The sequence below is a fragment of the Psittacula echo genome, assembly GCF_963264785.1.
Source record: "Psittacula echo genome assembly, chromosome: 5".
Lineage (NCBI taxonomy): Eukaryota > Metazoa > Chordata > Aves > Psittaciformes > Psittacidae > Psittacula > Psittacula echo.
This window is the reverse complement of record NC_137739.1, coordinates 70,462,698-70,473,605: the sequence shown is the minus strand read 5'-3', so window position 1 is coordinate 70,473,605 and position 10,908 is coordinate 70,462,698. Positions and strand designations below refer to the sequence as shown.

The following is a 10,908-nucleotide window of genomic DNA, read 5'->3' as shown; positions in this document are numbered from 1 at the left end:
GGGCTCAGGTGAAAACCAGCCGAATTAAGCAGACAAGGCTTTGAGCTTTGCTGCGCCTTTGTTCTGAGGGTGCAGTGTCCTGCTTAGAATAGTTAGTGGAAACAGTTCCACTCCTAGGCTGCTTTTGAAGTTGTGTCATTAATTTTTGTTAATGAAACATGCAAATCTGGTAAATGCTGTGACTGCATCTCAAGGAATTCAGTCCTGACACAGCTCCAGTTGTAAGTATCTAACTGGCATGTAATTTAGGGCAGATCCATCCTCATTACCTTTTTCCTCCCAGTTTCTTATGGCTTAGAATATATTTACCCTGTGCTGGACTGCTGGGAAACCCACTCAGTTGCCATCCTTTTTAGCATACCATGTCAAGAGGAGGAAAGAAAAGGCTGGGCTTTATTAAACAGTGAAGCTGAAGATGATTAACAGAGGTATGACACGACCTGCTGCTGGAAGATTACCGTGGGAGGGCTTTGACAAGCCAAAAAGCCTCCTGCCTTGGCACTGATAGCTCACGATAGTCCCATTCAATGATTCTGAATTGCAGATGCTGAGATCACTTCTCACTGCACTTCTGAAGGCTTTGCTTACATGGGATTTATACCTTCTGCCTCCAAAATAGTAGAAAACTATTCAGTATCAGCATTATACTCTAGTAGTTCATGGTTTTATTTTTAATGGCGATGATCACTGCTTCAGGTTTACATCCTGACAACAAATTTTTGTTCCCTTTTTAACCTTCTCAGTGTGCCCAAATGCCCAAACCCCTCTGGTGAGGGGCACTGCACCCACGTGTCAGCCCTTCCATACCCCCTGTGTGGGGCTGCCACCCAATTTGCAGTGATTTGACAAATGACATGTGGGTGAAGAGCCTGTGCAAATGGCTGGTGTAGCCAGATGGCCGAAGATGCATGTTGTAACCACAGTCTGTGCAGAAAGTGAAATCACTGAATCATCACAGAATGGTTTGGGTTGAAAGGGACCTTAAAGATCACCCAGTTCCAACCCCCTGCCACAGGCAGTGACACCTTCCACTAGACCAGGTTGCTCAATGACCCGTCCAACCTGGCCTTGAACACTGCCAGGGATGGGGCAGCCACAGCTTCTCTGGGCAACCTGTGCCAGTGCCTCAGCACCCTCATAATGGAGATTTTCTTCCTAATACTTAGTCCAAAGCTACCCTCATGCAGTTTAGAGGCTTGTCCTTGTCCTTGTCCTATCCCTACAGGCCCTTGTAAAAAATATATTAAAAAAAAAAAAAAAGAAAAAAAAAAGAAGAAGAGCTGAAGGTTTGTTTTTCTTTTTTTTTGTTCTAGGTGGAGATGGGGTGAGCATGGCCCAGCCATCAGTGTCACTTCCCAGGCAGTCAGCAGGCAAATGCCAGCATCCCTTTGACATCCAAAAGTTCAAGGTGGAAGAGGTAAAATCTAAACATTTGCAGGTGAATGCTGAGAGGAGATGGGTTATCTTTTAAGGATGACTTGTGTAAATAACAGGCACCAAAGTCTTGCTCCTCTGGCACTGATAATACAGGAGTTCAGCCTAACACTTTCATTGCACAAGTGCTACCAAATGGCTTTTCATTAGGCAGGTGAAAAAAACACCACCTGCTTTTTCCAGCACTGCAGGTTATGAAAAGCAAGTTTCTCAGTAAACTAAATAGACCCCACACTGCAGGGGAGGATAAATACCCTTTATTCCACACCCTTCACTGCACCCTAAGCAGCCCAAGAAACATGGTCCCTCTTAGACCCAGCCTGGCATTTCAGCGGTTAACTTGTGCTGGCCAAGGAGTCTCATGCTATGTTCTTTGGCAAGGGTCTGAGCCTCAGTCTTCTCATGTTTTAGAATCAATAGAATGGTTTGGGTTGGAGAGGACCTTCAGATCATCTAGTGCCAATCCCTAAAATATTCTTCATAAAACCTGAGCTGCAGAGCCCACAGACAAGGCACTTCCATGCCAGTGGTTCGTCACCTCTGCACCCCTGATGCTGGGACCCCTGCACAGCACAGAACAAAGCTCTGCGGATCCCCTGGAGCTTTCAGCCTTCCTGACTTCAAGCGTCACCACCCTGGGACTTGCTTTGCCTAAGCTCATGTGCATCTGTCAGACAATCTCAGGCACATGGAAGGAATCACCAGTATCATTATTCTGCACATTGTGACAAATTATTTTACATTTTCATGAAGAAAAAACCCCAAACCTCATAAGAAATGAGCATTTGTCAAGCCCAGCTGTGCGAGTCAGGCAGATTTTCCAGCACGTGCTGCCATAAAGGTTAAACACTCAGTAATTCAAGTGTCTTCCGCATAGAGTAATAAAACATCCTATGATGTATCCAGGAGCAGCTGCTTAGAAAACATAACCATCTTCTAAAGTTATTTTCTATTTATAAGACTTAGAATGATGTTTTCAAGTTAACGTAACTCGGAGCTGACGACTTCCTTCTCTCAAGCTTTTTCTACTGCTTTAATTATAATTTTTATGCTTGCAGTAGAAAACTGCTGAAAATGCACTTCTTGCGTTGCAAATGATGCAAAAAACGCCTTTTGCAGATGTTTGATGTCACAGATGTTCAGGAGCGCAAAGCTCAACCAAAGTGAACCCTAAAATGGGTGTGACAATTAAAAACATATTGCTTGCAGTTGTAACTTTTCAGAGACATACTGAACATGTACATGAACATAGTCCTGATTTCAGGATGATTTCAGCCTTAAGGAAGAATTTGCAGTCAGTACAGTGGAGTCACTCCTGCAAGACATACACACATATAGCTGATAGACATTTAGATCTTCTACCCAAGCTCACAGTTTTTATTAAAGCTCCCTTTTAATGACCAACAAGTGAACAAAGCAATCCTGGCCACAAACCTGAAGGTGACCAGCATGTCCCAGAGATGCCTTTGGACACTGCTGCTTGCTGTCCCCCTGCCATCCCCAGTACTGAGCTCTATTACCAGTACCCATTTATTGTTGCAGAGATGTCAAGGGCTGTTTCACTTTCAGTATCAACTAGTTCAAGCAAGTTAGGCATCTAAAGTTCCAAGATGCTCATCTACTGACTGAATAGTCTAGAAACTCACTTTTAGCTCTTGTCTACAGCTATACCCAACCCAGCAGATACTCCTTTCTGTTCTTAAAATAAATGTGGGAACCCAAGTGAAGCAGCAGCACCCAGAGAAGCCAGCCCACTCGGCAAAGTGTTGCACACAAATAGGGAATGACAATAAAATACCATTTTTCATGGTTTGGTTTTTTTTGTTTTGTTCAGGTTTTTTTTGGTTTTTTTTACCATCATGTAGAAATAGAGATCAGTGGAAGCCAGAGGACATTTGCCCCAGCTATAAGCAGTCTGGATGTGATTTAGCTGATGGGATTACCCTATGAGAGACCCAGAAGGCTCTCTTCTAGGAAACACCCCATGTGCAGGATAACGTGCTTAGATGCAGCATTTGCAGGCCTGGATGTATGTCGGCAGGGTTTTGTTGCTTTGCTTGTATTAAAGAAAGGCTTTTTATGCAGAGTTACAATGCATTCGCACCAGAGCATCTTTGATGGGTACATGCAGGGAGAGGAGCCCTCTGTCTAACAGGCAAGCACACACCAAACCGCAGCATGCATTTTGTAACATCATCCGGGCAGGCTCAGAGGCTGTTTGTTTTTTCCCCTTTGTCTTAAAACGCAATTTGGCAGCTCTCAGTGACCAATCCATCCCCTGGAGCTGCAGGTCCCTGCCCAGGAGAAGCAGCAGCTGCCCTTCACAAATTTCTCAGATGGTCTTTTAATTCAGCAGTGGTTTAATTGCAGCTCTTGCTTCAGGACAGTTTCAAAGAAGACAGCTCAAGGGTCCCGACTACAAAGAGCTTTGGAGAGGGCACTTTGACAGTAAACTGTTTTCACTATTGTTCAGGCTCCCCCTTTCCGAAGGCAATGACTCAACGCACCAGGACTGGCAGGAAGCCTCCAGCCTCTCAAAAACTGGGTAATGAGATTACAGGAGCAGCTTGCGGGGCTTTTGCTCTTCACTGCAGAAGAAACCTTTGCACTGTAAGAACTTTGTGGGCCTCTTTAAGGCCTTCTGATTATGAGCATCTCTTCTCTTGAGGGGCGTCCATTTGGTAGGAAGCCGAGGGTATCTCAGGTGAAAAACTAGAGAGGGACAAAGCATGAATCCAAGAAGAATGCGTATAATTTTTAAGCCTTCTTGGATAAGCCATTACTCTTCAGATACCAAGTAATGACAAATGAAAGGCAAAAAGATGTGTGGTGGCTCCATCAGCAGAGAAGAAATAACACATTATGTGTTTGCTCATACCAAACACACAGACTGTAATGTTCAAGAATGTGTTTGCACCAAACTGTTTATAATAGAGTCAGAAATCATTTTTGCTGAGAAAATCAATGTGTGGTATTTAATCCCATAAAGACTCAGCTTAGGATGTGCCGCCTCTCCGAGAGAACACATCTTTGCAGCTTTCATTCCTCCTTGCAGAGATGGTCCAATAACGGGATGTGGTCTTAGAAGGGCATCAAAATTTGTCTCTGCTTATGCAGTAGCAGCTGTCAAGGCGGCATCGGAATGAAGAAAAATGGATGCAAAAGTTGCCACCCCTCCATCAGCACTGCCAGTTCCCGTGAAAAGACCAGCCTTATGGCTCCTGCATGTATTTATGCAGAGATTTATTAACTGCAGTTATACAACACCAACATCCGGATTCAACTCCTTGAGATACTTAATTAAAAGCAAACTCTTTGGGAAACTAAACGCATATTTCCCTCTATGTTTCCCCTCCATCTAGTTTCAGAAGAGCAACTATAAGGGGATACAAACAGTCCCAGGCACCGCACAGCATATTAGCAAAGTTTAAACCTCACGCCCAGCAATACAGGCTTAACTCTAGTGAAGCAGAGCAGGAATAAATTCACATTTACCAAAAATGTAACAGAGTTACGCGGAGGATTCCAAGGAGGACTTGGGTGGGAATTAGCTTCAGTTTAAAAGTTAGAGAAGTAAAAAAGCAAGTACACAAATCAAAGTACACAGTTCTTCACAGTCATCTCAGAGGTGATGGGAATGGTGGCTGAAGAAAGTCAGGTGCAGAGAGCAGTCGCTCACTATGCGGAGAATGCCAAAATACCCAGTTTCAGAATCTGAAGGCTGCAAAGGGGGAGAACTACTCTACCAGGATTGTATCAACGCTCTCTTGGATGAGATTTGACTCCAGTATACATTCATCTAAGTGGTCTTGAGGTAAACTGGAGCTCTTGCCTATGCTCTCACTGTCACGGTAAGGATGAAGCCTGGGGGTTGCAGGGCTCTCCAGCCGCTGGCAGTGGCCATATTTGTGCTGTTTCCCTCTGTGTGTGTACATGTGCTCGAGCAGCTGGCTCTTCCGAAAAAACGTGCGGCCGCAAACAGTGCAACTGATTTTTCTCTTTCTTGAGAAAGAAAAATTACAGTTCAACTCCACTGGTTCATGGTCCTTGGAGATGAGCGAGAGCTGGCTGATCTGCAGAGGCTCCAGGTCGCTGCAGCTCGGATGCTCCAGCTGATGCTCACCCTCCTTCAGGAGGAAAGTCCTGAGCTGGTGGCCATCCCCAGCCTCCCTGTCCTCAGCCAAAGGCTGCACCTCTCCCAGGTCGCTGCTCTCGAGGATGGAGGCTGGCACACCAAATGGCAGTGAGCCCGAGACATGGGTGTGCAAGTGCTGCCGCAGCCCCCCCCGGGAGCTGAAACGCTCCCCGCAGTAGTGACACAAGTGCACCTTGAGGCTGGCCTTAGCAAAGATGGGGCTCGCTACCTCTGGAGAAGGAGGGGTGCAGCTCTGGGACACCACAGGCTCTGAGTCGCACCTCTCCTGTTTTATGGAGACCAAGAGCTTCGGATGCTCTTCTCCTGGCTTAGTGACAGCAGCAGGCTGAGCAGAGGGGCAAGCAACCTGCTGGTCCAGGGAGCTGTCATCCAGGCCAATAGCCAGGGAGAGCTGCAGCTGGGGGTGATCACCTTGGGTAGCAGGCCTGCTGCCCGCCTTGGGCAGGCTCTCCTTCGTTCCCAGGCGTTCCTTTGCTGGTTTGTGTGTGGTTGAGATCTGGATCCCATACAAGTTTGAAGACTGCGCCAGCTCTGGGGATAACACTTGGTTCATCTCAATTGCGATATGGGAGAGGTGGTCTGCATGGAGGAAGCGGATGCCCTCCTCCAGTCGGCTCTTGCTGACAGTCTGCTTCGGCCCTTTCCCGGTGTACATAATATGCAACAAGTAACTAAATATGTCAGGCTGGATGTCTGTAGGCTGAATCTTTATGCATTCACTGAAACAAGACAAATGATTACGTACATACAGGGCTCCAAGTTACAGTCCTGATCCATTACCTGCCTGTCCATTTGCACTGTCATTTGCTGTTAGAGCAACACTCCCTGCCAAGACAAGCAGAAGTGCTCTGCTTGCACAGCAAAGTCACTGAGCATGTATTTATCCCTATTATAAAAGCCATGTGCACACCCGTGTCCAGGGATTCTGAGAGTGGCCAGCTCCCAGTTTTCCCATTACACGCATGCACAGCCAATTGCTGCCACGCGGCACTGCAGCGAGGGCATGCAAGCTATGCATCACCAGTGTGTCCTGCTCCAGTAACAGAAGGCAAAGAATATTTGTGTGTAAGTAATAAATTCAGCTGCTGCTACTGTATAATCTTTATGAGCTTTGCATTTAAGTGTCAGTAAACAACATCTAGCGGAAAGGAAGTTAATTGATCTTCTCACTTCCAGACGAAGGTCTACATGGCCTATACCTAATGATTATCTTGCAAAGGTGCTGGGGGCCATGACCCTCAAAAAGTAAGGGGAATGGACAAGTCGATTACAAGCAGCAAGGTCAAGATCAGAGATGAGATTAGACCTTGGCACCACTGTTGTTATACCTGCAGAACCGCTCCTGAGCCAGTTGGGTGAAGCACCTGAACAGCAGCCTGAAGTTTATGATCTGTCTCAGCCCTTATCTGCAAAAGTCTCAGGTGCAGAACTGTGATAAAGGCTATGGCTTCTCCACTGCTTCAAGCCTGTGGATCCTGCCAGAAGGGACAGTCCCACCCAGCAAACTTGCCTGCAATCTAGTGCAAGGTAATGGATGTACTGTGTATGGGCGGGAGGTACCTGGAAACTCCTAGATTACAAATCTGTGAGGTACTCACTGCAGGAGGACTGTGGTACTTACATGTTTATTTTCTCCCATCACACAAATGTCTCATATCCAAAATGTGGGACCTGATATTGGCATATGCAGACTAAGAGGGTGGTTTTAAATGACAGCACATTCTGGACTGGGAGTGTTTAGAGCCAAGGCGTGTGCTGGGTTAGGAAAATAATCTTAGGGCACCTAAAATCCCCACTTTAGACTTTAATACCTTTAGAAAGTGGAAAATGTGTGAAGCTGGGCAGAGTACTTAAAAGGTAGGAGAGCTGAGTGTCCTTACCTCGTCTGATGGATAAATATCATCTTAAAATAGTTTGAAAAAGCAGCGAGCACCGCTCTGTGGGCTTTGAAGTAAACATCTCCAATGGCAACTGTGCAGTCACACAGAAAGCCAAACTCCCGCTGCATGTTCAGCTGCTGGAGGAGGAGGACGCTGTGGCCGGTCGCATCCATGGCGAGCCTGAGAGCAAGAGCACAAGGCGTTTGTTCATCTCATGAAGCAATCGCACAGCTCACGAAGGCTCCAATGTGGGTTTCTCACCACTGAAACGAGCTGGGCGCCCTCGCAGAGCCCCTTCCCCGCTCCAGCCGGTCCCTGCACCCCAATCTAGTAATTTCTCCTACGATACCACCGCCGGTGCGCAGGCCCGCATTAAATGCGCCCAAACCCTACCCGAGATTTTCCCACGTGAGCTACAGGCAGAGCTGTTTCTCCTACACGTTAACTACGCTCCGTGGTGTGTCGGCACTAACTTTAAACCTCGCTCGCGTTTTCGCTCTGCCCCTCGATCGCGATCGGTGCCGCACAGCTCACGGCGCTCGCCATCACTAGGCCCCGGCCGCGGGGCGGCGCAGGGGGCGTAGGAGGCGCGGGGCTAGCGGCGGAACCCGACAAAGCCCCATTGTGCCGGGTTGAGCCGGCCCCGCCCGCGGCCCTTTGACAAGAAATGCTGATATTTGCTATTGTTCAGCCCAAAACTACTGTGTGTGGGCAGGCGGCGGGGGAGCGGAACCAGCGCCCTGCCCTGCCCTGGGGCCCGGTCCCCCGCGGCTCCCCGCGCCCGCGCAGCCGCTTACCCGCGCGGAAGCGCAGCGCTGAGCCCGGCGCGCCGCCGCTGCCTGCCCGGCGGATGGGGTGGGCACTGCCCCCCCCGCTTCCTGCCGCCGCCGCCGGCGCTGGGCCGGGTCTGCCCCCGCCGCGCCGCTGCGGCAGGAAAAAGTGAGCTCCGGCCCGTGCGCGGCTGCTGCGCGGGCGTAGGCGCGGCGCTGCGCGGCTGCCGGCGGCGGTCACCGCGCCCGCAGCCCCCGAGTGAGGGAGGGAGGGACTTTGGGGGCGGTTGTTTTCTGCCTCCAGTGACCTCGTCGTGGGCCGGGTCTTCAATCCCCCCATGAGAGGTATCGCCTGCCAAGTGTTATGTGCGTTTTGTTGTGCTAGGGTTTTGGTTGAGGATTGGGGTTTTTTCTGCCATTTTTTAAACAGAAAAACCCGTGTGTAACAGGCGCCGCCCCGGTCTGCCTGCACAGGAAAATGGACCGAAGATACGATCTGTTTCTTCACCACCGTCTGCGGCCTAAGAGCTTTCTTTAACCACCGGTGGATCCTGTAGGCGCACCGTTTCTCGGCCGCCCCCCCCCGGTCTCTTCCTAATTTTTAACCCAGGGTTATGCTGGGTGAGAGCAGCCACGCTGGGTTGGGTGCAGCTGGGTGCCCCAGGGCCTGGCAGTGGCCAGGGTGCAGACAGGCAGTGCCACCCACTCTCAGACCTCCCGCCTCTATGAGCACCTTTGGTCTGGTCCTCAATCCTGTCTTTGAGGCGTTTTTCCCATGAGTTTCATCCAGTTGCTCTCTGAACCCGTTTAAAATGCCAGTCCCTGCAACCCTTGTTGTCAGCGGGTTGTCTTTGGGATGGAAAAGGGAATGGAAGCTGTTCTTGATGTGCTTCCGCTGTTACTGGTGCAGTTTCAGAGATTTACCATGCCCTCCTTGGTGCCATGTCACCTGGCTTGGGGTTCTGCACAAGACATGCCATGCTTTGGATCATCCCTCTTGATTTTCTCTCAGCATGTGATACTTTGCAGTTCATTCTCTTATTGCATGTCCATAATTGCCATTTTTTTTAATTGGCCTGTGTCTGAGGCTTTAGGGCAGATAATGCTCCTGCTCCTTCAAATCCAGATGCTTCTGGGGCTGTTTCCAGTGGCATCTCAAGGTGGGCCGAGCTTGGGTGGGGGATGGAGATGGGCCAAGAGAAGATGGGGCACAGGCTCTGAGGCATTTACCTCCATGCAGTATTTGCTGCTTATCCCCCTGCCCAGTAGAGCTTTCTCTTTTCCATTGCTCTATGGTTTGTCTATTTTAAATAAAAAGCTCACAAGGCTCAGGGACAGTCGTTCCCTCCTGTGTTTGCACAGCAGCAGATTGAGGGGTGGTGAAGCTGTGATCCTGCTGCTCCTACAGGTATCAGTAGCTGCTTTCCTTCACTGAAAAGGTTGGCAGGAGGTGGCTCAAGGTTTTGTGTTCTGTCCTGGGTTATTTAACATATTAACCTGCGTACAGAGTGAGTTGCTATTTGCAGATGGCATGTTATTTATTTAAATGATTAACAATTCACATGTTTATTTAGGTTGACTCTGGTCCAAAGAGGACTTTGAAGAGCTTCAGAGGAACTGGAGCCAAAAAGATTGAAGCTATGATGAGAAATGGATTTTGGCGTTTCAGTGTAAAACACAGGTGTTGATATCATATGCCTATGCAAGTAGGTCAAAAAAGAGAGCGGGATGTAATCACTGCTGCCTTTGAGTGCTTCTGCTTGCTCCTCCTCTGTGGCCAGAAAATAATAGGGAAGAGAAGTGTGGTGAGGAGCACTGAGGGAATGGAGACTGTGAAAAGGGGGCTGCTTTGTGCCTCGGTGGTGGCAGAAGCTTCTGGTGTGATGCATGTGGAAGGGCTGGGACAGAGTGAGAGGCTGCTCCAGCCCCACATGGGCACTCTTGGATTCCGCTCCGCCGAGACGTGTAAGGAGCTGAAAAGAAAAAGACCCTTGAACCATGAGAAAAACAACTTCTCCGTGTGATTTTGAAAACCACAGCCGTGGCTTAGGGAGGCCATTTATTTAACTTCCTATAAACCAGGAAAACCTACAAAGGAGTTGAGCCACGGGGGTCCTTCCACCTTTTGTGGGGGCTGATGCCTTACAGCCGCAGAGGTTTTTTCCCTCAGCACTGCTACAGGCATCACACCCTGGAGCCACAGCAGGAGTGGGGTGAGGGGGAAAAATCAGGGGATTTTTTTTAGACACATTTTGAAAGCTCCACTTTTATTTTGTAGGGGTTAAAAAAATGCCCAGACGGACCCAGGAGGACGGGGTGATGTCCCATTTGGAAACTGGGATTATGTTAGTTGGGTTTATCCTGCTTTTTTTTGCACGATGGAGGAATGCTTCAGGAAAACCTTGGCAATCACTGAAGCAGGGATTGATGCTGGTTCATTTTCACATTGTGACATATTATTTTGTTGCTTTTTAGTTACTTTTGTAATTTTAAAAATTTTAATCAAATATTTTTAACTTTGCTACAATTAAATTTTCCTCTTCCACTTGTCAGAAGCTAAGAGGGATCTTGGATAGCTGCAGCAAACATGAAAATGATGATACCTCTAGAAACCGGATCTGAATGAAGGAGCTGTGCAGATGAAACACTTCCGATGCTTGCGCTGAAT

General features: G+C 48.5%; 1 protein-coding gene across 1 annotated transcript; it reads right to left on the bottom strand.

Moving 5' to 3' along the window:
- Nucleotides 1–5,171: 5,171 nt before the first annotated feature.
- ZBTB25 (zinc finger and BTB domain containing 25) lies at nt 5,172–7,643 on the bottom strand (the record flags this gene model as incomplete). Its single annotated transcript, XM_080619219.1, has 2 exons — nt 5,172–6,309; nt 7,471–7,643. The coding sequence occupies 2 exons, from the start codon at nt 7,641–7,643 to the stop codon at nt 5,172–5,174; spliced, it is 1,311 nt and encodes a 436-aa protein (XP_080475345.1).
- Nucleotides 7,644–10,908: the final 3,265 nt, after the last annotated feature.